General features: G+C 38.7%; 1 protein-coding gene across 6 annotated transcripts in view; it reads left to right on the top strand.

Annotated features, from left to right (window-relative positions):
• Positions 1–25,914, top strand: part of GRIP1 (glutamate receptor interacting protein 1) — a 694,619-nt gene that overhangs the window by 385,238 nt on the left and 283,467 nt on the right. The window contains exon 1 of one of the 6 annotated variants that reach the window (XM_037514043.2): positions 11,687–12,040. The exons of 4 other annotated variants lie outside the window; for them this stretch is intronic. In XM_037514043.2, the coding sequence (XP_037369940.1) occupies positions 11,986–12,040 (55 nt within the window). In that variant the 5' untranslated portion in view covers positions 11,687–11,985. Of the gene's footprint in view, positions 1–11,686; positions 12,041–25,914 lie in introns of those variants that run through there. One more of the 6 variants, XM_037514040.2, reaches the window with a different exon arrangement.

Here is a 25,914-nt window from a genome sequence, read left to right on the forward strand (position 1 = left end):
AAATAGGAGAAGGAACTCCCTCAAATGCAAAATGGGGATAAATGTAGTGCCTTTTGTAAGCATTTGACGAGGTTATGTATGTATAGGCATAGACCATGCCCATCCCACAGGGATCCCGTGTAAGTGCCTGCCTCGCTGCAGCTGCTGCTGCTGCTGGCAGCATCCATCCACTGACAGCAAAGGTGACAAGAACATCATAGTCCATTGACCTAGTGGGTCCCCCAAATTCTACCTAGGACCTGGGCATCCCTGACTTTCTCACCTTCCCTTGACTTTTGCTGCCTCCTGACTGTCTTTCCCCCATGCACCTGGTGTTGGAGACTCTACCTGTGCTCCTGTCACTGGATCCCCAGGGTAGTCTTTGCATTACTGTGGACACAGGCTTTGTCATAAGCCACATAAGAACTATGAGTGTCACCTGCCAGTTAATTCTCCCTGGCATAGGGTGGGAAGCTGGGCCAGTCTTCTCTAGGAGACTGGTGGCAGGTTGGTCATTTCCCAGTCAGTCTGCCTGAGTCTTGTGCTCCCATTTCTGATCCTTTGCTGCCCTCTAGTTGCTGCTGGGCCCATTGCACAGTCACGATGCAAAACCATCGCTACTCTTGCTGGACCACAAGGGACTCAGGAAATTGAATTTCTTGAAAATGTCAAAGAAGAGAAAGAGACCCAATTTAGAGTGACCATTTACACCAACTTCTTTACTCCCCCCCCCATTTCTGAACTTCGTTCATCTGCATACCTTTTTTAGTAATTATTAGGTTTCCTCTTTTAGAGGAATATAATAGAAACACCTTGACTTTTCCCCCTCAGACTTAGTGATTAGTCATTGAAGCTGTCTGCAAAACATTCCCCAAGAAACCTTTCAATGCTATTTGTATGGAAATAAAAGTTAAAAATAATGTGGACTTTTTTTTTTTTATAAGTGAGCAACAAAGTTTTTCTGGGGTAATGAGCTCAGAAAGACAGAATATGGTTAGGAGGAACCTTTGAGATTTGATAAAACATAGATTTCCCAAGAGGGAAGCACAGAAAAAGTAAGGTCTTTCTCCTGCTTGCTTTCTATCTGCATTTGTTATATACTATGTTACCTACTGTCAACTCTGCATCTCCTATTTTTTTCAGTGTATATACACATACACACACACACACACTTCAGTATTATTCTTTTCATAAACCCTCACTGTAGGACACTTTGGAATTGAAAATGTACTTTCCTATTCATTATCTCATTTGATCATTACACTAACCCTGTAAGATAGATGATTCAATTTTTAAAACAGATTGGAAGAACTGTAAGGAATTTTAGAGACATGCCCTCTTTATTTCACAGATGAAGAATATGAAGTTTAGGAAGATTATTCGTCAAAACTTTTGAATCCCAAGTGAAAGAAACCCAGTTCATATTGGATTAGTGAAAGGGGGACAATATTGAGGCAAATAACCAAAAAGTGTAGTGTATTAAAGCATCAGGAGTGGGTGGACCCAGATATTCCAACATCTCCAGGAATCTGTCACTTGCTCTCTGACTCCGTATGTCCCTTCTGTCTGGCGTGATTTAAAGGCAGCTTCTCCCAAAGTGCTGATGATACATCAGCTCCAAACCTGTAACTTACCACTTTGGGGAAACAACAGTATCTCTTTCCTGGTAGTTCTAACAAAATTTCTGGGATTGCATCTCATCAGCCCGGCTTGTGTGACTGCCTGTTTTTGGACCAATTCATGTGGTCCTGTGTGGTCAGACCCGATGCCCAGCCCTGAGAGGCAGTTGGAGGAAGTGCCTGCCCCACCCACACCCCACAGATCAAACATAGATTGTCAAATGAAATCAAGACGTAATTATTCTTTGAAGAGGAGGGTGGCCTTCATAGTGTATAGGCACAAGTCAATTGTACAGTTACAAGGTCATTCCTAGTTTGCTGGTTGGAATTCTCGACAATGTGCATAATGTCCTGAGTTGAAATTTCCCCATTGATGTATTTTACTGGTGACAAAACTGTCATTTTCACCCGTGTGTTCACTGGGCCCCCGGGAGTGGTCAGCATAAGAAAGGGGCTCAGGACTTCTGCCCAAGATGGAACTGCCCTTTTGTACTGTGTCACAATGTCCACCCAAGGCCTCTGACTCTGTAATATCTTTCAGTTCCATCATTCCCGGTTACGTCATTTAATTTTCCACTTTCTTACTTCCTGCCCTCATTTTAGTGTTACTAGAGTAAGAAATTCTAGTAGTGGTAGCATTTGCCTCTTCATGGCATGTGTTTTAATGACACATGTAATATACACTGCTTGAACAGGTGAAGGAGTTTGTTTATTTTGTGGTGTGAGATATGAAGAAAGCGAAAATCAAAATCAACAAAAAACTATGAACCAGAGACACTTTTTGGGGGATGAGGGGCGGGAGGGGAGGGATTGGGGTCAGAATGGGGGGGTTGCAATTGTATGGGGAATATAAAAATAAAATTTATTATTTAAAAAAAAAAGACTTACTTTTGTCTCATTTCATTTAAATTCTTTTAGATTTTTATGCATTTATATCTGAAAATACTGTCATTTCAGTTTTATTGGAGTGAGTGAAGTGTCTTAGAATTGAGGAGGCTCTGCTCTGTGGCTTGTTTTTAACATATGCATTCCTACTCTGGAAAATATAACTCCTATTCCCACAAATGAAAACCTTCATAACAGCACCTCCAACAGCAACCATGTCAGTGTTTGAGTGATTGTGGTGCAAAGCTCTGCTGAAGATGGAGTGACAAAGTTTTTAGCCATGTATTGCTGGATGTAGAAACTTCTAACAACAAACACATGTTACTTTCAAGATATATTATGTCCTTAACAGCCTGTCACTTTGCAAGTCAGACCAGAATCTACAATCTGGTTGAATTGTATTTGCTGCTTCATTCACAAAGCCAAACCAGAGAAAATTCTTTTTAATTTTACCACCTTTTACTTTGCCTTTCCCTTTGTTTATCTCGCTGCCTCTGACTTCAGTGAAAAACTAGCTGGGTTGTGTGTTTCTTCATATTTCGAAAACAACAGGGCCCTTATGAATCATCTTGTCAGATACACCAGGAATAAATCTGCGGTGTGTTCCAGAAAGGAGGGCACATGGCACATTTCTTTTCCTTTTTATATTCCCCTCCCCCCCCCTTTACAAACAGGCAGTCTTCAAGACACATGTTGTTATTTGGAAGAATTTGTTCTTAAAGTGACAGAGCATTTTTCAAAGTAGTTTGTTAACTTCATTCTTTGTAGAGGAGCTTTAGAAATGGTATTGCTTATAAAAGGAATCCACTAGAAAGGCAATCCCCCCCCAATTTATTTATTCAACAAAAGATTTATTAAACATCGGCTATGTGGTAGGTATATTTCTAGCAGCAAACAAAACAGACTTAAAAATCATGCCTTTATTTAAAAAAAAGCTCCAGGTAGGGAAAGATAAACAATAAAACAATTATTAAAATGTGTTAGACGTGCTTAGTGTTCTGGGAAAATAATAAAACAATAGTGGATGGGGTAATTGGGAATAGCCACTCGATCCAGCTGTCTGTTAGGAATCTCACTTCTTCCTGTGATCTCTTCTGTTCTCCAGGCACACAGTAGCACTGCTTAGAGATGGCCTTTTGAATTTATTGTGTTTCATGCTTCTCCAGAGCCTATATACCTAGGGACACATCCTGGGACTGTGAAAAATGAATATTCCTGTAAGTCAGCTTTAGTCTATGCTCCTACAATTGGTCCTTTTCATTTTATTGATAGAACTGGTCCCTATTAGAATTCCCACTTTCCTTTATTTTTTAAATAACATACTTATCTTCCAAGTGATCTGCAAATTGTTATTCATAAGTATTTGCCATAACTTGGGTTATATGTTGTCCTAAGTGCATGAGGTTATTGATATGACAGCACCTTTAATTCAGCCCTAAAAAGAACAAAATTTGACTAGCACTATGAAATCTGAAGAGTAATTCTTCCCCCAAAGAATTATTCAGATAGTAATAAAATTTTTAAAAAGCTTTTTATTTAACACTGTAGAGAGTGTGTCAGCCTCACAACCTGAAGGTCCAGTGTTTGAATCTCAGTTCAGTTTTTTCCTGTCTCTCTTTGTCAAAAAAGTTCACGCTGTTCATGGAATTGAAACAAAAACAGACACATAGACCAATGGAATAGAATTGAGTGCCCAGAGATAAACTCAAACATATGTGGACAGATAGCTAATCTATGAGAAAAGAGCAAAGAATATACTCTGGAAGTAGGAGAGCCTTTTCAATAAATGGTGTTGGGGAAATTGGACTGCCACATGCAAAAGAATGGAACTAGATCACCATCTTGCAACATACATAAAAACCAACTCAAAATAGATAACAGACTTGAATGTAAGACTTGAAACCATAAAATACATAGAAGAAAATATAAGCAAAATACACCATGCCATAAGATTCAGAGATATCTTTGCAGATTCATCCCCAGCTGCAAGGAAAACAGAAGAGAATATAAACAGTTGAGACTACATCAAACTAAAAAAGCGTCTACACTGTGAAAGAGACCATAACTAAAGTGAAGAGACACTCTACTGAATGGGAGAAAATATTTGCACACCATACATCTGACCAATGGACTAGTAGCCAAGATCTACAAAGAATTCATACAACTTAACAAAAACAACAAAAACTAGTAACTCACTCAAAAAAAAACAGGAAGAAGAACTAAATAGATATTTCCCCAAAGAAGACATACAGATGGCCAACAGGCACATGAAAAACTATTCATCATCACTTCTCATCATGAAATGAAAATCAAAACCACAATGAGATACCACCTCACACTTTTGAGAATGGCCCATATCAAAAAGACCAGAAACAGCAAGTGCTGGCATGAAGATGTGGGAAAAGAGGAATGTAGACTGGTCCAGCCACTATGGAATGTGGTATGGAAGTTTCTTAAAAGACTAAAAATGTACTTTTCAAACTACAGCAATTCCATTCCTAGGTACGTACCCCTCAAAATTCAAAAACACTAGTATGAAAGGAAACCTGTACTCTTTGGTTTATTGCAGCACTATTTACAATAGCCAGCATGTGGAAACAACTTAAGTCCCCCAAAACAGATGAGTGAATCTAGAAAATTGAATACTACGCAGTGGTCAAAAAAGATAAACTCATGCCGTTTGCAGCAACATGGATGGAGTTGGAAGGGATTATGCCAAAGTGAAATAAGCCAGAAGGAGAAAGATAAATATTGGATGGTGTCACTTGCATGTGGATTGTAGAGAAACCAAACAAAGGGTCCAACAAAGACAAACTTTAAAACCAAACCTTGAAAGCTGACCATAGAACTGAGGCATCCAGAGGAGGGCAAGGTTACTGGAGGGAGCAGAGGACTATGGGTGTTTCAGTGGAGAGCTATGGTGACTACACTTGAGCAGGGAAGTCCTATACTGTCAAAACACTAGTAAGGGTGTAAAACAATGGTACTTAAATGAAAAAAAAATTAAGTTACTACTGTTGTTAAAACAAGTGTTGGTCCCTGATTCTGGAATGAGTTCAGGGGTACTGCCATATGGAGCCCAGTGCCCATGCCTACAAACAATAAATATTTGTAAGAGAAACTCCAGTCACGGGTGGGCCTGGGCAGGGATGCTGGTGGCAGAGTGGGTACATGTTGAAAGGGTTATTAAACGTGGGCTTAAAGGGAATAGACTTTTGAGGAAAAGGATGATGCTATCAGTGAGTTTAGGCAGGAGGAACCAGCATCCTGTGGAAGATAAAGGGAGGAGCTAGATTTGGTTCAAGTCTAGTTTGAGATGGTCACAAAGGGGTGTGCAGAAACCTGAGAATCTAGGAAGAATCAGGGTAGGTGGTTTTGGAATGACTTGAGATCAAAAGTTGGGGATTAAGGTAGAGAGGTTCTTACTTGAGCCCTGGGAATGAGAAAATACTGAAGAAAGTCCAAGATCTGTGACAGAATTTGGGGGAATGCCATTATTTAAGAGCAGGAGAAAAAGTCATGAGAAGAGAGGAAAATGGTGAAGAGAGATGACTTTGTGCCCTTGTGATCATGGAAGATTTCATGGAAAAGGAATCCTTTTAGTTGTTAATTCCAACCCCCACATCAAGAAGCTGGACTCTGGAATTAAATATCAGATTATACATTTGTATCCCCTACGAAATAAATAGTGACTAAAGAAACCTCTTGCTATTCTCTGTTCTAGGCACTTAACACAAGGAACTCAGTTCATTACTAAAACCAACCTAAACATGATTTTCACCATTTCATAAATGCAGAGCAGAGGTTAAGAAACTCACTTAAGTTCACACAGCCACTGAGTGGTAAAGGCAGGATTCAAAGCCAGGCAGTTTTATTCTAGCATTTGTGCTTTTGGCCACAACACTGTCTTCTCTCTCCATAGTAGCTCAGTAAAGAATTAGATTTCACCTGGGCTTTTAGGGGATCATTTCTGGCAGGTTTCTTCTTGTTCTGCATGTCTCAGTTTCTACATTTCCCTTTTGTTTTAATTCAGTGTTTTTTTTTTAAGATTTATTTGTGTATACAAGAACTGGGGTACAGGCCAGAGGTGTTGGGGGTGAGAGGATTCACCAGAGACCAGTGGGGAACAGAACAGGTAGACTGACTGAAATACACTGCTGAGGGGAGCAGCAGGCGAGACAGGAGAGGTCTGCTGAGCCATGTGGGTAGCTCTATGGCCAGCCAGGGATCGAACTCTTGCTGCAGTGGCTGCAGACAGCTTCACAGGTTGTGTCTTAACCCCTTGTGCCAACAGGGAGGCCCCTCTACATTTTCCATTTTAAACACTTCTCACTAGACACTTTTTAAAAAACAATTATGATGTTTATTTAGCAAAATAAACTTTCACCAGATACTTTTAGCTGGCAGACCTCTAAGGTTCTTACCTTGGTGGGAGCTTTCCTGGCCTCCTGATATTTAGAGTGGGCAACATTCCTCCCTTGCACCGTGAAGGGCATTAGCACCCAGGCTGGATAAGCAAATAACACATGGAGTGTCATTATACCATCCTTTTATATCACAACACACCAGAGGCTCAGAGCCACTAACTGCTTTTTAATCACCCCAGATTTGCAAGAGTATGTCCTAATGACACTTCCTAAAGGGCATCATTACTTCTACAAAAATGTTTTCTCATAAAATATTTGTAGAAAATGCCTAATAAATCCTGTCTTGGGCAATTACTCCAAATCTCCACACCCATAGAACCTCTGTCAGCAAATTAGGTCTCGCTTTTCCTGCTTCGGGTAGTATAGTCCTCAGCCACGCACGTCGGTGCCAAGTTCAGTATGGAAGTCCGATCCTAGTGTCTGCTCTCACATTGACACACTTCATAAAGTAAGTGGCAGACAGTGATCACAGGGGTTATCACATGTTTGAGGCTCAAAGTTGCTTTCGGCATCTTTAAACAGGAAGCTAAAATGGCTAATTATAATTTAAGGTTGAGTCAGTGAGGTGGTCTATAGCTGAAAAGAAAGTATGGGCATCATGACCTTAGGTAAACAGTATATAAGAATCTAAGAAATCTAGATTTTATACTTCAGAATGAGGTTTTAGATTCTAAAAAATAAATACAGATGACAGACAAATGGATGGAAGGATAGATGGATGGATGGATAAAAAGACCACAGAATGGCCCACATACAACCATTGATGCCTATTATTATTGTTATTATCATTATTATTATTATATTATTATTATTGCCTTATACTTACCAATAAAACATCATTATGCTTGGAGTAGATCTTTCCTATAGTGAATTGTCAGACTATTTAAAAGAAAGGAGAGTTGGCACTTCTTACACCTGTATGGTCACATTTTAAGACCTCCATGCACATTGTGTTCTAAAATACCCTGAAAACTTGGGAAATGCTAATGGTTCTAATTGTGAGGGGGAAATCAGTGTATTTAATACTAGGTGATTCAGGATGCTCTGTGCTGTTTAAATAATCACCTAAACATGGTAAGCACTTTGAATCAACTGCATTCAAAGAAAAAGAAAAGTAATAGTTAAATAAATAATCAAATGGGGCTTATCAAATGTTTTTTGTAACAGAAATTTATAAAATCAGCTGAAAAGACGAAGAAGGTACAAATTATTTTAGTGCTTTAATCAGAGTCTCTAATGATATAAAATAATGGGGTATTTGTGGAGTCAACCTCATTGTTTCTCATTCTTTATATGACTTTCCCAGTTATAGGTATAAGACAAGATACTTGCAGCTTATGATTCTCTCTTGATAAAATCAGAAGAATCTGCAAACAACAGAGTTTATTTGGGACTATAGATGGTAGACAAAAAAATGACTACAATGGCAAAATATCAAGGAGATGCGAAAAGATAGCAACATAAGATAATTTCTGTATGTGCAGGGGGAAGGTTATTGCTACTGATGGACAGTGCTGTGGAATGATTTTGAGAATATACTGGAATCCTTGGGCTAATCTCAAGGGTTATTTTTGTCCTCATTCCTTGTCCCCATTGTATGATGAAATCTGTACCATGCTGTGTTGATAGTGAAATCCAAAATATTTACAAGCAAAGACACCCAACAATCAGAATGGACAAACTGTCTATGAGGATGGACATTGTGGTAAATACCTGGTACCTAGTTGCCTTGCATCTGGAGGTTTCTGGTTCCTTCTGATCCCCCTGGTTCTGGACATGTGGTCCAGAGGGCATGGGCACCGGTAAGGGGGAAGGGAAGGTTAAAGTGGTCTACTATAGATTCGCCTCCTATCATAAAGTGTAACTGTACTTAAAGGTTCTTTGGTAATTGGAATTATCTCCCTTTAATTGATATCATACTCTGTCAAAGGAAAAAGGACACAGTAAGAATACAACATGTAGAAAGATTGTTCAGTCAGAATGAGAAACTTTAGATTTTTTCCTGTCTGCCACTACTATTTGAGAGAAATTGCTGAAAAATGCTCTGAAAACCAGGTCCTTATCTGGACAAAAGTTGGAAACAGATTTGCTCTGCTGTTGCATTATATGTGAAAGTGTTTTATAATGTGTACGCACACACACAAGTACATGTAAACTCACACTATACCTCAGGAAAACTAATATTTTCAAGAAACCCTGAAATAAGAATAATCATCCCTGTATCTAGCAAATCTGTGTTTTCATTTATTCATTTTTTTAAGAAACAAACCTCATGAATAAACTCCTTTCCACACCACTTTGGAGCTTAATCAGATACATATTTTGTGCCATTTTGCCTGCTTTATATCTCCGTAGTTCCCACTGGGTGACCCTCAAAGAACACGTTGCAAAGTTTGAGTCATCTAGACAGCTGAGTCACCATAGCTAACATGGGTTGATTACAGAGTCTCAAAGACACAAGCTTACATTAATCTAGTGGTCAAGAAATGGAAGTCACTCTGTCCAGTGGTGGCTTCTGTGAGGAAGCTGCTTCAGTTCCACCACTGGCTAGGCCATTGGAGCCTTTGTCCTCATGATCAGTAGATAGCAAAAACTGTACTGCTAGAAGGCATTTTTGTCTGCACTCGAGTTTGGGATCTGAGGCTAGGCTCACATGAGGTCGAGAGGAAGAAGGTCTTTGGGCAAGATAGTTGAGCTGGGAATGGCTCCCATGAAAATCTCGGAGGACTAAAGAAGCCAAAAATGGAAAAAGATGAAAACACATGGCAGATTCATTCATTTTCTGGCGCAATTAGTCCAGGATGGCGCCATTCCTGTGAGATTCCCAGAGCTGAGCCTGATTCGGCTAATAGGATATGTATGGATTGGCAACCACAACAGCCACAGAGGGGGGAAAAATATCCCCTAATATGAGCCTTCCAGAACCTTTTAATGGGCTCTAGGATTTTTTTCCCCTCCTGCCAGAAAATAAATATTTTAGAAGCTCTGAAGCTCTTTTTTAGGACTAGAGAACGAAATTTTAAAATTGAGTGTTCTAGTAAAAGGGGAAATATTTTATTATTTTAGCCTTAAGGGAGAAGCAAATTAGATCTGAATAGGTATAATGGCAGGTGGGGGGGGTGAATTTCTTTATAATTTTGAGTTTTATTTGAATAGACATTAATAAAATTGGTTTGGAGTAGTTATGTTTTGCGGGCAAGATTTTGTTAATACTATCTGACAGCTGCATATTTTGAGCACTGGAATATAAAGAAAGATGTTAACTTTGGTGAAGGATATTTAAAAGAGCTAACTAGAAATATTTATTTCACTTTAGCTAATAACCCAATTCTCTAGAACCACTTAGTACAAAACATATCAAGAAGGCTAAAATATTACTGGGGATGACCTAATAGAGAAGAAAATGAGATGGGTTGAAATTCAGAAAGATTTATGCTAATTGGGGCAATTATATAATTTGATTCTGTAATACAATCCATTTAATATAGTCTTCCTATTGATTAGTGGTGGCTGACTGCTTTAGCTAGACCATCCTCGGTAAGGGAAAGTCTGGGTTTTTTGGTTCTTTTTTTTTCCTCAGAAATCTTTCAAGTAGATAGATGCTTATGGTACCTGCTTTTCACAAGGAAATTATTTTTCAATTGGCCCCTGAATAGAAAGCATATGTATTTCTGTGTCAGTGGATTGAAATTACTTGACTTAATTCAGAATTTATGAATGAAGGCAAGGAAGCTCTGTCACTAAGTTGGGAATTCTGGAAGTTATTTTAGAAACCAGCTTGAAAAGTTGTATTTTTTTACAGTCTTAGGAGTAGAGAAAAAGACTTTATGAATAATTCATGGAATCCTAGAAATATTAATAAAACAGTTTGGCCAATGATACATCATTTCAGTTTGACTAATTGATATTTTTTAAGTTCCTGGCCAACTGTGATTTTTGTTTTCTGAATGTTTGTGTTAACTCCTGTGGGAGACTCCTGGATTTGGATTAAAATTCTATACCAAATGTTATTTTGTGTTGACTCTACAGTGAGTAGGCTGGTGCTGGCAGATGAAGAAATGTGCTCCACCTTCTTGTCATTTTATGAATGGATTGTGAAGGTTTTGTTAATTTGCTCTTTACTCCACTGGAGCAAATATAGATATCTGCTATATGGCAAGATGGTTTTGTTTACATAATGAGAAGAATGGTTTGGGGGAGGGATGTTTGGGAATTGGGGTAATAAAGTACATTAAAAATAGAAAGACTTGGCCTTGTTTGCTTTTATTTCTGGTATCTTTAGAAACAGTCCTGACTGTAATGCTTTCCAGCCAAGTCCCATTTTGGAAAGGGTGATTAAAGGGGAGAGACTCCATCTGCCTGATGATCCGCCTTGCCTGAGCCCTCTGCCTCAGCCCCCTTGCTTTTCATCTGTAACCCTAGACTGCCTCCAGCCTCCAAGATTTGTAAAGTGCCAAGTAGGTCTTTCTGACTATCATGGGGCCACTTCCCTCCTGTCGGCTGCTGAATCTCAAAGATAAACTGCTTCCTCTACCTTCCTTTCTTGTTGCTAAAAGCACATCGCCTATGATACACACACTTCTTCCCGAAGTAAGAGTGCAAGCATCACACTTGCATTTCCAGTTCAGTGAGACACATAAAGCTCACGGACTGGATGCTGAGAGGCAGAGGGGTGGGGTGGCTGAATCGGCTTTAACGCATAGCTCTCCGCCGAAAACTGAACGCATTGCTCAGTGCTTAGTATTAGATTTATGGAATGGCTCCTCTGCCAGCCTGGTCCCTGCTTTCCACAATTTGGTGCTTTGTTGCCATCGAAACAGCCTTACTTTCTAAGCCATTGTGATTGTGCAGGGGGAGGAGGCGGTGGCGGGCAGGGGTGGTAGTAGTAGTGAATGACACAGCTTTGCCAGATGACATGTAGCGGACCTCTGCATCAGCCAAGAGGAATTAAGCTTTGTCACTCCCCACTGGGACTACCTTTCTCCTGGTATGTGCGCACGGAATTCATATGCTGCTGCTGCAGCCACCCGAGCAGAGCCCTGAGTACACTTTGCCACAGAAAGCAGTGAGCAAGAATGATAGCTGTCTCTTTTAAATGCCGATGTCAAATTCTGAGGCGACTTACTAAAGGTATCGTGTTTTCCTTGTTATTCACTCAGCGAGTCTGTTGCAGCAGCCTAGAAACACAGTTTAATGGTTTTTACTTTCGAATATGACTGCCTCTACAATTTATTGTCAGGCAACAAAGAACTCAGTGAAATATGTTTAGATATATCTGTGCAGGTAGACTGGCTTGCCTTTCTGTCCTTCCATCCTGGTTGTGCTCATGCTGAAATCACAGACAGATCCGACTTGTGTGATTTTTTTTTTTCTTTTCTCTTAACGGCTTCATTCATTGCTGGGGAAAAGAAAATGTGTTGGGGTCCGGAGCTGAAGTTATTATGGGAAACTGTCGTTTTGCATGCTGATGAACTGGTCAAGGAGTCAAGTGTGTGTGACTGTCCTTTCCCTGACACATGTACGGATGCAGCTGGCAGCCCCACGACTCGCACAGCTGGTGACTGCACAGAATAATTGTTGATTCTATTAATTTCCAACATCTCTTGAGCTTTTTCCCAGGACAGCTTTAATTTTTTAATGTGTGAGCATTGCCTATTCAGAGATGTGGGTAATTTGAAAGGCTTTTGGTCTTATGTGATATTTGAAGAAGTTTATTTGAAAGTCAAAAATCATTGATCTGTATCTTATCAAGAATTACTGACTGGAGATGGTCTTAGAACTCTAAAATATTAATTAAATCTCTGTAATATTTAAACTCTGTTTTTCTTTGAAATCACTCTATGCACCTTCATCTCATTCACTTGGTGTGTATTTGATTGTGAAGTTAGTGAAGGTTTGCTTTTTAAAATCATGTGTTCCGTGCATATGTATGTATGTGAGCCTATTTCCTTGAAATAGTCCTTTTTAGAGAGAATTTATTATTAAAAAAGAAACTTCACTCTGAGTCAAACTGTGTAGCTGAAATGCCTTTCTTTTTTAGCCTGTAATGTGGAGTACTGTCAAGTAATTAATGGATGTAATTATGCTCTAGAAGCTCTGAACCTATAAATATGTTAATGGATGCTATTTCTATCAGTTTAGCTTGACATATCAGAGTTCTTTGATCACCAGCAGTGCAGCTAAAAATGCAATTAATATTTTATTTGGCAGAAGAATGAGCACAAAGCAAATAGTGAGAAATAGATCTTGAGTCAATAACAGGAAAGAGAATAAATACTATAGCCCAACTTACCAAATGCATTTGCAAGTTGTTTGGATAGTAGAGCAAGTCTTTTAAAAGGTACTTTGGGACAAATAGGGAAAAGACTATCCATTTTAAATTAGGCTGTTAGCATGGGGTAGTAAATCCTGTTTGACTTTATCCTCCGCTGTTGGTACAAGTGTACAATTCCTGTTTATGAATCACTATTAAAAGACTGTCCTTTATGTAATGATTTGACCAAGACTTTTCAAGACAGATCTCTTAATCTGTAAAGTTCTTTTCATAGCTGACTTTAGCATTTACTTATTTTGGTGTTGAGAAGTTGATACTCCTCTTATCTATTAGCAATTATTTTCATAAATCCTGTGCACTAGGGTGAAAGTGAACCCAAGCAATTTTTAGTTCTTACAGATTTTACCACTTTTTCCATTTTTCTGAGTTTTATGGAAGATTGTTCTCTTGTAGTGAAAGGAGTTAGAACTGTTTACTAAGATAGTTGCTGATTTGTGCAATAGCAAAAAATCTAAATGAGGAAAGTATTGATGCCTTTTTTGGTAGTTGCTGTTTCATATTTTCCCCAAAAATCTTTAGATCTGCCTTTTTTCTACTTGGTATTTAGCTTAAGACTGCCAGTTGATGACAAATAAAATCTCGATGTGGAATCAATTTGTCATAATTTGGCTCCTGTGTGTCTTTCACTGGATGTTCAACTGTTGGCAGCAACGTGCCTGAGTAATGCAGTTCCTTACCTTGCCATCCACTCAGACCTGCCAAGGTCCAACTCCCACCAGGGCTACCTGTTGTTTCAAGTGGATTAGTTGCATTCATTGCATTTTGTTTTTTTTTTTTTTTTTTTTTTTTTTTGCTCATCTTTGTTTTGTTTTGTTTGGGGGGAGAGGTGCACTGTGTGGATATGCATATTAATCAAGCCTCTTTCTGTCTCATCTTCCCTATCTACCCTAACCCACACAAGTCCCACCCTTATCCTCAACACCCTCCCCCTCACACACACACCTATGTCTTCTCCAGATAGTCAGCACAATGCCCCACACCTAATAGCCGCTCAGTAACTGTTAAATGAATTGTATTTGCCAAGTTGAAAGTGGGTAGGACTTTTGCGTTTTCTGTGAGCTCTTATTCAATGCTTCAAATTCTTTATTAGACCCCTGGGGGATAGAAACTTACCCAGATCCTGGAAGGGGAGGGAGGCAATTTGTTTCATTTTTCTGAAATTACTATTTGTGGTTGATGTCACCCACAAGAAAAAGCAGTGTAGCAATTGCAACATCTTTTTAATCCTCTTAAAGAGGAAAAGATGCAATTAAAGGGAAACTATTTTATATATACACCCACATTCTTGTGTATACTTGGTTTTTAGATTCTTCATTCTGCCATCTATTGTCCATTTAACAGATATCTATTGAGTACCTACTATATATGCAAGTCACTGCCATTTTTGCAACAGAACCCCAGGTTGGGACTTTTATAGGTATATCAAACATTTTAATCAAGATATTTTAATAATAAATGAGTTCTTTGGGAAATCACTTAAAAAATCTATGAAATACACATTTTATCCACAAATCCTCAGATCACTCCTCTAGAAGCATGCTCCACAGTATTAAAACAGTACATATTTGAGGTGAACTTAAGTATTTCTCCATCTTGGGAATTGAGTCTTTTTTTTTTTTATTAAGGCTTCAAGCAACTGTTTCAAGCTCTTTTTGTCTTATTGGCCCCCTACCAAGATAGAACAAGAGCAAGAAAATAACCTTCGCTCCAAAGACCTGCCCCTTCCATTAAAACAGGAACTTTATACCACCAAGAGACCAACATTGTCAAAAGGATTCTTTTACATCTAATAATTGAAATCTACAACTGTGCAGCTACCTTCTGCCTCTGCTTTTCCTCCCTTCCCCCAGAATGAGACTGTCTTCTGATTTCCTTGCCTTGGAGCCAGATCCAAAAATAATGTTTTGTCTGCTTTCTAGCTACTTCTGACAAAGGAATTTTCTTGAGCAAGGAAAGCTAGGCTTCTTGGCACTTACCTCCACAATTGCTTACTTCAGAGAGTCCTGTGTCTCTGCAGGGGCCAGCAAGAGATGTGACTAGGTTCTGGGAGGAGGAAATATATTTTCCTGGTTTGTACAGGCTTTGTTCTTCCTCTTGTCATGATTATATTATTTTTCCTCCTTTGAAACTGATTGGCCTCCTATGCAAAGAATCATTCTCTGCAGTGATAACTGATGTGGCTCCACTTCTTTCTCAGGTGCGACTGCTTTTTAGTTCAGCCATCTGGACTTTCATGTCCCCCAGACAATGGTGTTTTCCTTTCACAAGCTTTACTCTGTCTGCCAAAATCAACAGTCAGTAAATATTTACTTACAAACCACTGGGAGGAAGACACAGGTTCCCCACTCCCCTTTTTTGATCACCATGCACCTTATCTCTCAGTCTTCTCTGCCTTCTTTTTAGTAGATATTTCACAATTTTAGTTTGTCTAAGTGCCATTTTATTTTCTCCTTGCCTTCACTTCATCTCTCTTCTCTAACACACATGCGGCCTAGAATAGAATTAAGTATCCCTTCTTCATTCCCGTTAGCGCATTACAGGCAGCCCTGAGGACCTGCACCCCCCCCCCCGGGGGGTCCAAGTGAAACTCAGTGAGTGGCTCCTTGCTATGCATTCTATTCTTTGCTGCTCGTTCTCCTTCCTGGTTTCTTCTCCCAACCTCGATATCATTTCTTCCTTTCGACCACTTGGGCATCCGTGAGCATAACTTTATCCACTGGCTCTGAGCAGGGTTAAAAGGCTTTGTTCTGATCACACCCGCATTTTCTTCCTTTCAGGGTTTTGTTGTTGTTGTTGTTTTAAGTTTGTTTGTTTTTTTTTTTTTTTTTTTTGGTAACCTCTACAGCCTTCCCTGCATTCTTTTTTTTTTTTAAGATTTATTTATTAATGCATACAAGAACTGGGGTACAGGCCAGAGGTGCGAAGATGAGAGGATCCACCAGAGACAGAGTGGGGAGCAGAACAGACAGATCTACTGAAATGCACTGCTGAGGGGAGCAGCGGGCTAAACAGGAGAGGTCTGCTGTGCCATGTGGGTAACTCCCTGGCAGAGGATTGAACTCATGCTGCAGTGGCTGCAAATAGCTTCATAGGTTGCATCTTTACCCCTTTGCACCACCAGGGAGGCCCCTCTTCCTTTCAGGTTTTGCTCCTTACTCTTCGCCCACTTAAGGAACCATGTTTGAAAGGGAAGGTCAGACATTCATCTAGGACTTGTCTCCTGAGAGGACTGAAGACACCCAGCAATCTTATTCTCAATTCTCCCACCAAGAACAATCTCAATGTGTCTGATAATATTTCAAAGGATTAGCCAAGTGACCTCTAAGTCCCTTTAAACTCTGAGTCTTTGACACTCCACTGTTTAAACAGTGTTCTATTCAGAAATTCATCTTCTGTGTGTAATCTCAATCAACTCTAACAATACATTTAATTTTTCTGTCTTAATGGAAGAGGAAAAATATTTCCTATCTCTTCCCTTTGATGACATTCTTTTAATCCAAGGAAGTCTTTATCAGCCATTGAGTTCAGTGTCATTGTCCTGAACTTGATGGCTCCTCTTCCGAGAGACTCATGCTTTCTGCTCAGGCCCCTGTGCACTTCCCCATCTGTCTGTACCTAGTGTCAAAGCTCCCCCAGCTCCTCTAATGGCGCCTCATCCACTCCGTGATATGACTCAGAATTGAGTATCATCTGGGTGGAGAAAGCTCTGTCTTGGGTCTCTCCATCCTCGATCCTTCCGCTGGCCTCTTCTGTCAGATCCTGCCATCTGGAACAGCTTGACTGTGTCTCTCCACCTCATTAACTTTCCAACCCTTTTGAAATCTCACCTGAAAACATATCCTTTCTCCATGGCCTCTACCTCATAATTGTATTTCATCAAAGCTAGCATGCTTATTTGTTATTCCAGTCTATAAACTTTTTATCAGTAGAATAGCTGGCACTTGAAAGCTGTTTTGCAAAGTAAGATTGTCTTATTTTATTGGAGTTTCCCTTATTGCTTGGGCAGGGGCCAGAGTCCTCTGACATGGAGAGACCTCGCTTGAAGGGAGTGCAGATCCCATGCAGGACTTGCTGTTCTCCCACCAAGAGCCCCTGGTAGAAGTGGCTGTGATGGATTTCTTGCTGGGCTCCTGCTTCAGTGCTCTGAAGAGGTTTGCACATGGGCTCAGACCACTTTCCTGCCTAGTGATCTGAAGCTTTATATAACTGGTTAGACTTTCATTGTTGCAGGTTTGTTTCTTCCCCCTCTTCTGGGTGAACATTGCATGCTAGAAATGCTTTACCTACTTCTGGAGGTATCCAACCTTGTGATGCATGATTTGACTGCCCCTTAGAAACTTCCTTTGAACAAGGAGGAGTCCAGGACCTTCTGAGATGATTGTGACTGATCAGGAAGGAAAAGCTGGGTCATTACTGGGGAAAGGAGGGCCTCTTCAGTATAGGCATTCAGATGTTGTATTAACCTGTACACTTTGGGAATATGAGACCTAATGTTTTGTTTTTGTCACCACACACTACACTTCTACTGTAGAAGGGGAGAGAAATCATAACCTGCATACCTAAAGTGATAGAGAGAAATCAACCCAAGCAACCATCACCAGCATGCCCTCTGGTAGACGGGAATACAGAGTACTTGAGAGTGAGATGTGTCCTTCTGGCCCAGCTTTTTTGTTTTTACCTGTGTGGCAGGAAAAAAAAAAATTCTCATTTTCCTCATCTATAAATTTAAAATCATATGAAAAATGTCATCTGGTTTTATACTGTTAGCTTTAAAACATAGTTTCATTTTCACATCAATTGGCTTATTTGATCTTTTTAGTAAATTCTCTTTATTTGGGCAGAAAATGTATTTTTAATGATTTCCCATTAGTTGGAAGAAGGCAAAATACGGTATTCTGAAAATTTTTAATTTAACAAGGGTCAATATGGAAGTCTTTCTTTCCTATTCCCCCCTTTTCTAGTCTCCTGAATATTATTTTGTTCACACACACTAAAATTGTATGATAAACTAAAAATTAATAATCTATACCTTATTAAATCTACAGAAGAAAATGATTTTGCAAAATTTCTTTTGTACTTAATAGTTTTGATACAACATATAACTAAAAGAAAAGCTGTATCCCAGATGTTTATTACATTTAGCTGCTTGAGGAATGTTACTTCACTTTTCAAAGGCAAAGAGTAGCTTTGTTCTTGCCTTTACAATGGCTGTACAGCAAAATGATCTCATATTTTTTAGTCAATGGTAACCACCTAAATTCAGACAGTTTCGTGGGCTATTAGAAAATGAGGGAAACTTCTTTTAATAATTTAATCCAGATTATTAAATAACTAATTATGTGAAGAAAAGTATGATGAATTAGGAAAAAGATAAAAATTTTATCACTAAAGATAGATTGCCAGTGTTATAATGGGAGAGAAACAAGTTGATTTACATTTATCCTATATGCTTTTTAGAGGAGCTGAAGTTATACTATGTGCATGGGGCACACATTCTTGCCCTCCATTTTCTCCTTACTATTACATACACCCTTCTTGCATGTCAGCTCATGCTGGTCAGAGGAAAATGTTATGGTCTTCATTTACTCCATGGTATTTATTACCATAGTGAACATTTCCCTAGTTGGCTTCCAGTTTTTCACTCTAAGAAATGATGGTGTTGAATATCTTTCAAGATTATTTTTGTATTTTAAAATGTTGCAGCCTTAGTGTATTTTCACTTTAAAATCGCCATGCTTCCTGAGGATTGTATTTAGGATGTCTCTCTCCCCCATCTATCAAAGACACTTTTAAGCTAATAAAGGAAGAGAGAACAGTGAAGAAAGCAGCATTTGGATACTGTAATAACCAAAAACCAAAGTGAGCACAATATTTCAAACAGGGGAGAAAGAAGCCTTCAGTGAGCAAGAAACAGCCATTCGGTGGTTTTGTAAGTGGGTCATTGCTGACCTTTGAGAGGAGAGTTTTTGCAGAGCAGCACTGTCCAGCACCAGCTCTGAGGGTTGTGGGCTCTCAGACACGCCACGGTCAAGGCCACTCTCCTGTGGTTGACAGTGAGCCAGGCCGTAATCTGTGGGGGTAAAGGGTAGGGCTGTGGGCTGTTAGGAAGGATATTATAGCATAGGGAAGAGAGAAAATTGGGATTTTTTTTTTTTTTTTTTTTTTTTTAGGTCTAGAAGAGCCATAGAAAGGTGAAACTACAAGGTGAAAAATGAAGAGGATATTTCCTAGAGCAAGGCAAGAGAGGGTGACAGAGGGTGAGAACAGAATGCAGAGGGAGGATACAGAGGCATATCCACTTGGGCAAGCAAGAGGAACATGCCTATTGGAGACAGAAAAGCATAGAAAGGAAGACATTAAGCAAAGTAACCTAACCTGACCTTTTTAGTAAATTAGAAGGAGAATGTTAAAAAAAAACTCATGTTCTTATAAGCTCCTAATCTCTGGGTTTCTAAATTTATCTCTCCACTGGAATCACCTGGGGAACTTAAAAAAAATGACACGTATGTCAACCTGAGGATGTGGTTTAATTGACTGGGTGTGTACCCTAGGCTTTATAATTTTAAAAATTTCCACAAGCAATTCTCTGATGCAGATGAGTTTGGAAGCCACCTTATCGGCAAGTTCATACAGACAAGTCTGAGATTTTTATTCAACCTCCTGGAAGGGAGAATTTGAGTTTCACCTTCCTGTGACTTTGAAGACATAGTCCATCTGAAAATGAAAATGGAACTGACAGATAGAGACACCAGGTCCCTGTTCCATCACTTGAGCCTCTGATCAAGAACTGCTTTACGTGAGCTCAGAGCATTACCCCCAGATTTGTTAGTCAATGAACTTCCCTCAACCCCTAAGCTAATTAGAGCCAGGTTTCCTGTTGGTTGCAATCAAAAGAAGCCTGGTATGAGTTAGAACACATGTTTTAATAAGAGTTTTAAGCTGTAATTCTAAAATGACAATTGAATCAACCGCTTATGTACTCCATTGCACCGAGCACCAGTAAAACCTCAACAAATCTTGGTCCCCAGCTGTGCTGAGTTATGAGCACCACCACTCATTTTGGGATTTCCAGTGGGTCATTTTGTTTAGTGGAACACTGATGAAGTGCTCCCCCTTGGCCCCTTCCGACGTCCACATCAGTGTAAACTATTGAGTAGAACAAGTGTCAGATAGCCACAGAGGAGAATGTTTCCTGCCCTTCCAAGCTCCAGAGCTAAGGGCTCTTCCCCTCTCCTCTAAGAAGTTGATTGTTTAAATAGTGTACAGCAAAATAAATCAGGAGAAAGACAAATACATGATGATTTCACTCATGTGGAGTATAAAGAAACAAAACAATGGAACAGGCAAAACTAATCAAAACAGATCCTGGAAATGTGACTGCAGATTTGAGGCTACCAAAGTGGGGAGGTGGTGAGTAAGGAGCAAAGGACAGGGGCCCAGAGAACTATGGTGGAGGACTGTGGGTGCCTTAGTGGTGGGTTTGGTGTGGTGACAGACATCTGAGGAGTTGTGACCTATCCCCCTAAATCAAAGATAGTGTTGCAGACCAATGTTACCTCAGTAAAAAATGTTGTAAAAAACAAATTATAAGCTTGTCAAATAGAAATAGTAAATTTAAAAAAGAAGTATCATTAAAATAGTAATATTAATACAATAGTAAATTTAAAAAAGGAGTAGAGTTAAAAGGCAGGTCTACAAGGTAGTTGCATGATGGAATCAACTTGTTCTGGCTTAAAAGAGCCAATGCTTAAATTTTCAAGAGTTTCATGAGCCTGTTGTGAAACACATCTATTATTTAATGTTACTATTTTTTCACAAAGAACTTTTATGTGTTTATTTTTTAATTGTATTATCTTTTATTGCGGTAACTTGGCTTACAACATGATTCAGAGGTATAGGATCACACCCCTTCAGACGTATGTCACCCCACCACCCCCACCACCAAAGCCCCAGTGCTCCTGCACAGTAGAATACTGGGCCCCCTCCTCTCTGAGCTCTCCCTCTCATAGCCTCAGTTCTGCAGTCAGATTTCAGGGTTTATTTTGGTTTAGTTTTATCTGTTCCTTCATTTTGTGTTTTCATTTCCACATATGAATGAAATCATCTGATATTTGTCTTTCTCCTCTGACTTGCTTCATTAGCATATAATCCCCCCAGCTCCATCCATGTTGTCATAAATTTACAATTAAATAAATTACATTAGAAACAAGTGCAATAAATACAATACATGACTTCCTGATTATTAGCTAATTATTATTTTGCTCCAGTAATTATCTATACTCTTGAAGTTTAATGTATCAGGATGGAGGAAATACTATGCAATGATTGCTCCTGCATATCTCTTCCCAGCTTCATGTTCAGAGATATCTTGTTGGCAATTTGAAATTGGCTATGATATGAATATTCACACCATGAAAACTGGAGATTTCTATAATCAGGATTTCCCCCCAAAACCCCAGACAGCCAGTTGTTAAACATTTGCCAATACACCAGTGAATAGGTGCCTCTGGTATATGAACTCATAAAACCTGTGTGGATGTCATTCTCTGTACCTTCTAAATGGGATGGTAATTATCTGTTTATCTATATACCACCATCAGATTCTGATTCCTTGAAGTTAGTATACATTCTTTACTTACCTGTATGTCAGTTGAAAGTACACAGTATTTGGTGCATAGATAATACCAATAAATATTAGCTGAGTGGATAGCATTAATTTCTAAAGATCTCTGGATTAAGTAGTCTCGTGTGTTCATTTTTTGTGCTTAATGATTTAATTTTTTGTTTTACAACACTATAGAATTCAGCGGTGTAGGATCACACCTCTTCCCACAACCACACCCACAACCAAGGCACCCATAGTCACCCCCATAGTCCATCGTGTCCCCTCCACAAACTGATGTGACAGACTGAATTGTACAGTCAGACTTCTAGGACTTGTCATTGGTTTGGTTTATTTGGACTTGAGTATTTCAGACAACTCCTTTGCTTTATCCAGAGCTCTTGATTTTTGAAAATATTCTTTCAGGTTGAAATATCACAGGAAGTAAGCCTCAGAATTATTCCAAGGAGCTTTAGCATCCTCTGCCACCTGTTAATTTCCCAATTTCCCTTAATAAGAGGGGTGTTCCATGTCCTCCTCCATCCCCTCCTCCTCCCAAATCCCCCTCAGTGCAGTGTGGAGAAAGACATGGCAGCTGGCCAGGAACAGCACTGGGGAACTCGAGGCTGAAGGACAAACTGTTGTTAAATTCTGCATGACAAAATTCCCAATTGAACTCAATCTGGGGAATATCTAGGACCCCACAGAGTTTCTGATTGAATCGAGTCTTTCCCAGTCTGCGAAGCTAGGTGACCTTAAACAGATCAAAAATGAATTTCATTTATTGCCTTTGTTTTCTAAATGGTTTAATGGTAAATTTGGTTCATAAACTGCGAAGATTCGGTTATAAAGTCCCAAAATCAAGAGTGTTTTTAAGAATTTTAACTGCTCATGATATTTTTATGTAGGTGGCACTTGTTTGTTTTAAATATATGCCTCCCAAATGTTAAAACCTGTACAAGGATTAGAGGTACAAGACACAATGACCAATAACTTCCCTTGGCTATGTCCCAAATTTTAGCATTAAGGTAAAAATATCAGTTCTAAAATTGGAAAGAACAGATAGCAAGAGACCAGACGTTTTCAGAAATTTCTGAAAGATAGAAAGTAGATTAAAACATTATGTCCCAGAATGACTAAAAAACAGTGGAGAGAGGAACCAAGGTTCCTGGCAACAGAGCCACCGATGGGCTCCAAGTTCATGTGGTTTGGAAGAAAGGAGAAAAATGTACAAAATAAGATGATTTTTTTTTTTTTTGAAGAATAGAACAGCAATGAAAGTCAACCTCTTTCTCTTCTTTAACCATTTTAGTATAGTTCCCTAATCTAAAACTAGAAAACCAATCTTTTAGAAGTTCATGGATCTATAATGATAACAACCCTCATAGTAAAGCCCTCCCTGTTTTAGCATGGAGTTAGTGTGGAATAGGCAGGAGAATATGCTTGCTCTATCTTCCCAGCCTGAGACATTCCAGTAAAGCAGGTTCTGTCATTCTGAGGTTGGGTTGCTTGAAAAAAATATCATTATAATCCACACTGGGTACTTTTATGAAGCAGCCCATTCTTTATTAATAAGTATAGTCCAATAACCATTGATATTAGAGGACTAACTACTGACCTGGAGAAAAAAGGGGCAATTTGAGAACAAAAGATATATTCTTAAAAGTTCTATTTAGTAGCCTTAGAAACATTTAAGAATGTTCTACATACATAAAACAAGAGTAGCTACAATAATAAATATAATGAATACAAGAACCAATATTAATTACCAAAATAGAGAGGAAGAGGAAGGAGAAAACCAGCAAAAGAAAGAAATTTCTTTCACAGACAATATGAATAGATACTGTTAAAAATTGATAAATGAAAAAAATGGTTAACTTTTGGTATTTTCAGAAGTTTGGAGACTGAGACAGTAAAAATTGTTTCCCATTGAGGAATAAGAGTGAAGAAGATAAATATAGGAGGAAACTTTCACTTTTTATCTTTATTCTTCCGTGCCATTAACATTAGTAGAAAGACAAAAGTAATATTAACATTATTAATAATATTGAGATATGGAGCATGATATTCTATGTAACGTATCTCAATTAAACCTTCACAGTTTATGTTCTTAACCACCTTTATTTGGATGGAATTTATTAACTCAATTATAACAACCCAGCTAAATATAAAGATACCCAACTATGACCTAAACAACATAATACATAATTTAGAAAGAAAAATTCTCAGCACCCCAGAATATGTTTGTTATTATATTAAGCCACATTTGAGTTTGGACTCCATAGCAGTTAAAAGGGAAAACATAAGCTCTTTTTATATTTATGAATTTCATTGTCCATTTGTAAACCCAGAGGGATAATCAGTACCTGGCAACAAATCCTAGAAAGAATTTGTACACTATAAATGTTTAGCTAATGCATGTTAGCTGCTATAATCAGATTATTGCAAAAAGAAAAGTTATTTTAAAAATGCTTTCTCTTATTGATTCACTATATAAGCCAAGAGCATGATGTTTTATATCATAATACAGGGAAATAATTTCTTCATGAAGTGCAGGTAACAGAGTCTGGACATATTGATTTCTGGAGCTTTTCCCAACCTTTGTTCTTAGAAAACGAATTATGCTAGATGTTAATAGTTACTTCATCAAAAATGGGTCCATGTTAAATTATCCTGGAAAATGCAACAAGCTTTAATCTCCCTTCTATAGATTCAAATCTATATTAGCATATTAAAGACTCTTAGAAACCCAGTAGGAAATAAATTTATTACTTTATTTAACCCAATATTTTCCTGATTTTATTTTTGAAGATGGAACATATTTTCAAATTAGGCTTTTGCAGCAGAAGCCAGATTTTGGTATATATCAGTTTATCTTGATGAAGTTTTAGACATAGTGAGTATGGAAGAACCAGCCATTTGCAAACCCTTAGATAGTAGCTTTCAAAACTAGTTCTTTCAAATGCACTCTTGGCAAGTGCCAGAGGTTTCAAAAATTGTATTAATTTGTCTGAGAATTGCCTCAAGTGCTGGTACTCTCTGGAATTGTTCATAAAATTAAACCCCTATGCTTTACAGTTCAAATGTCTCAAAAATAAAATTTGTGTCCTGTTAGAAAACTTAAGACTCTGACCAACTCTTTCCTGTCTTCCTCTGTCACAGAGAAATATTAAGTGCAGTCCTAGCTATAACTAGTCTCCCTCCCCCACTCCACACACCCCTCCGAAGTGCAGAGCTATCTGAATTTTGAATCTGTCAAATATCTTCACATAAATTCTATGAAACACTAAGTTCTGTGCCATGAAGCATGAAAAAGATGATTTGAATTCATAACATTTAAAAGGCAGCCAATACCAATTAGCCACCCAGACAATGAAAAAGGCAGATAAGCTTCACACACTGCCTAGTTTTGAATGCAGCTACTTCCTAAAGACCTTGACAAATTAAATTCTCTACAAAGGCTCTCTCTCCCTGGATAGCTGAATGAGTAAACTTTTGAGGGGAGGTTTAGGTTTTTATTTATATATTAAAGAACACCTGCCAAGCACAAACATAAGTATATCCTTTGTGATAGCAATAATCAATATGTCCTGATAACAAAACAATGGCACAAAGTCATCTTTCAATTTGTACAATCTGTGGGCATAATTCCAATTGATCTCAAAACGTTATCAAGTTATCTTGATATAGGTTAACAAGAAGGGGGATGCTACACCATTTTGAATTAGAATTTGATCTGTCACACAAGCATTCTTATCCACACTGATTCTGACAGTAGTATTATGGCATACCCTTTGAAAAAGCGTTAATAGCCTGGGCTTTAATCCAAGGTTGTACAGCTTGACTCATAGATAGTTCCTGTTTATGGAATCAAAGGCAAAAAAGATCAATGAACATGACAAAAAGTCTTACCTTGTCTCAATGTGATAAAGCAAGGGTAGAGCAGAAACTAACTCCTTAATACAAGACCACTGCTGAGGAACACAGGCTTACCACTCCTTTTGTTTTTTTTTTAAAGATTTATTTTTGCTTGCAAAAACTGGGGTACAGGCCAGAGGTGTGGGAGGG

This window comes from Talpa occidentalis, unplaced genomic scaffold (genome assembly GCF_014898055.3).
Source record: "Talpa occidentalis isolate TD23 unplaced genomic scaffold, MPIMG_talOcc4v2.1 talOcc4.16, whole genome shotgun sequence".
In the NCBI taxonomy this organism is placed as follows: Eukaryota; Metazoa; Chordata; class Mammalia; order Eulipotyphla; family Talpidae; genus Talpa; species Talpa occidentalis.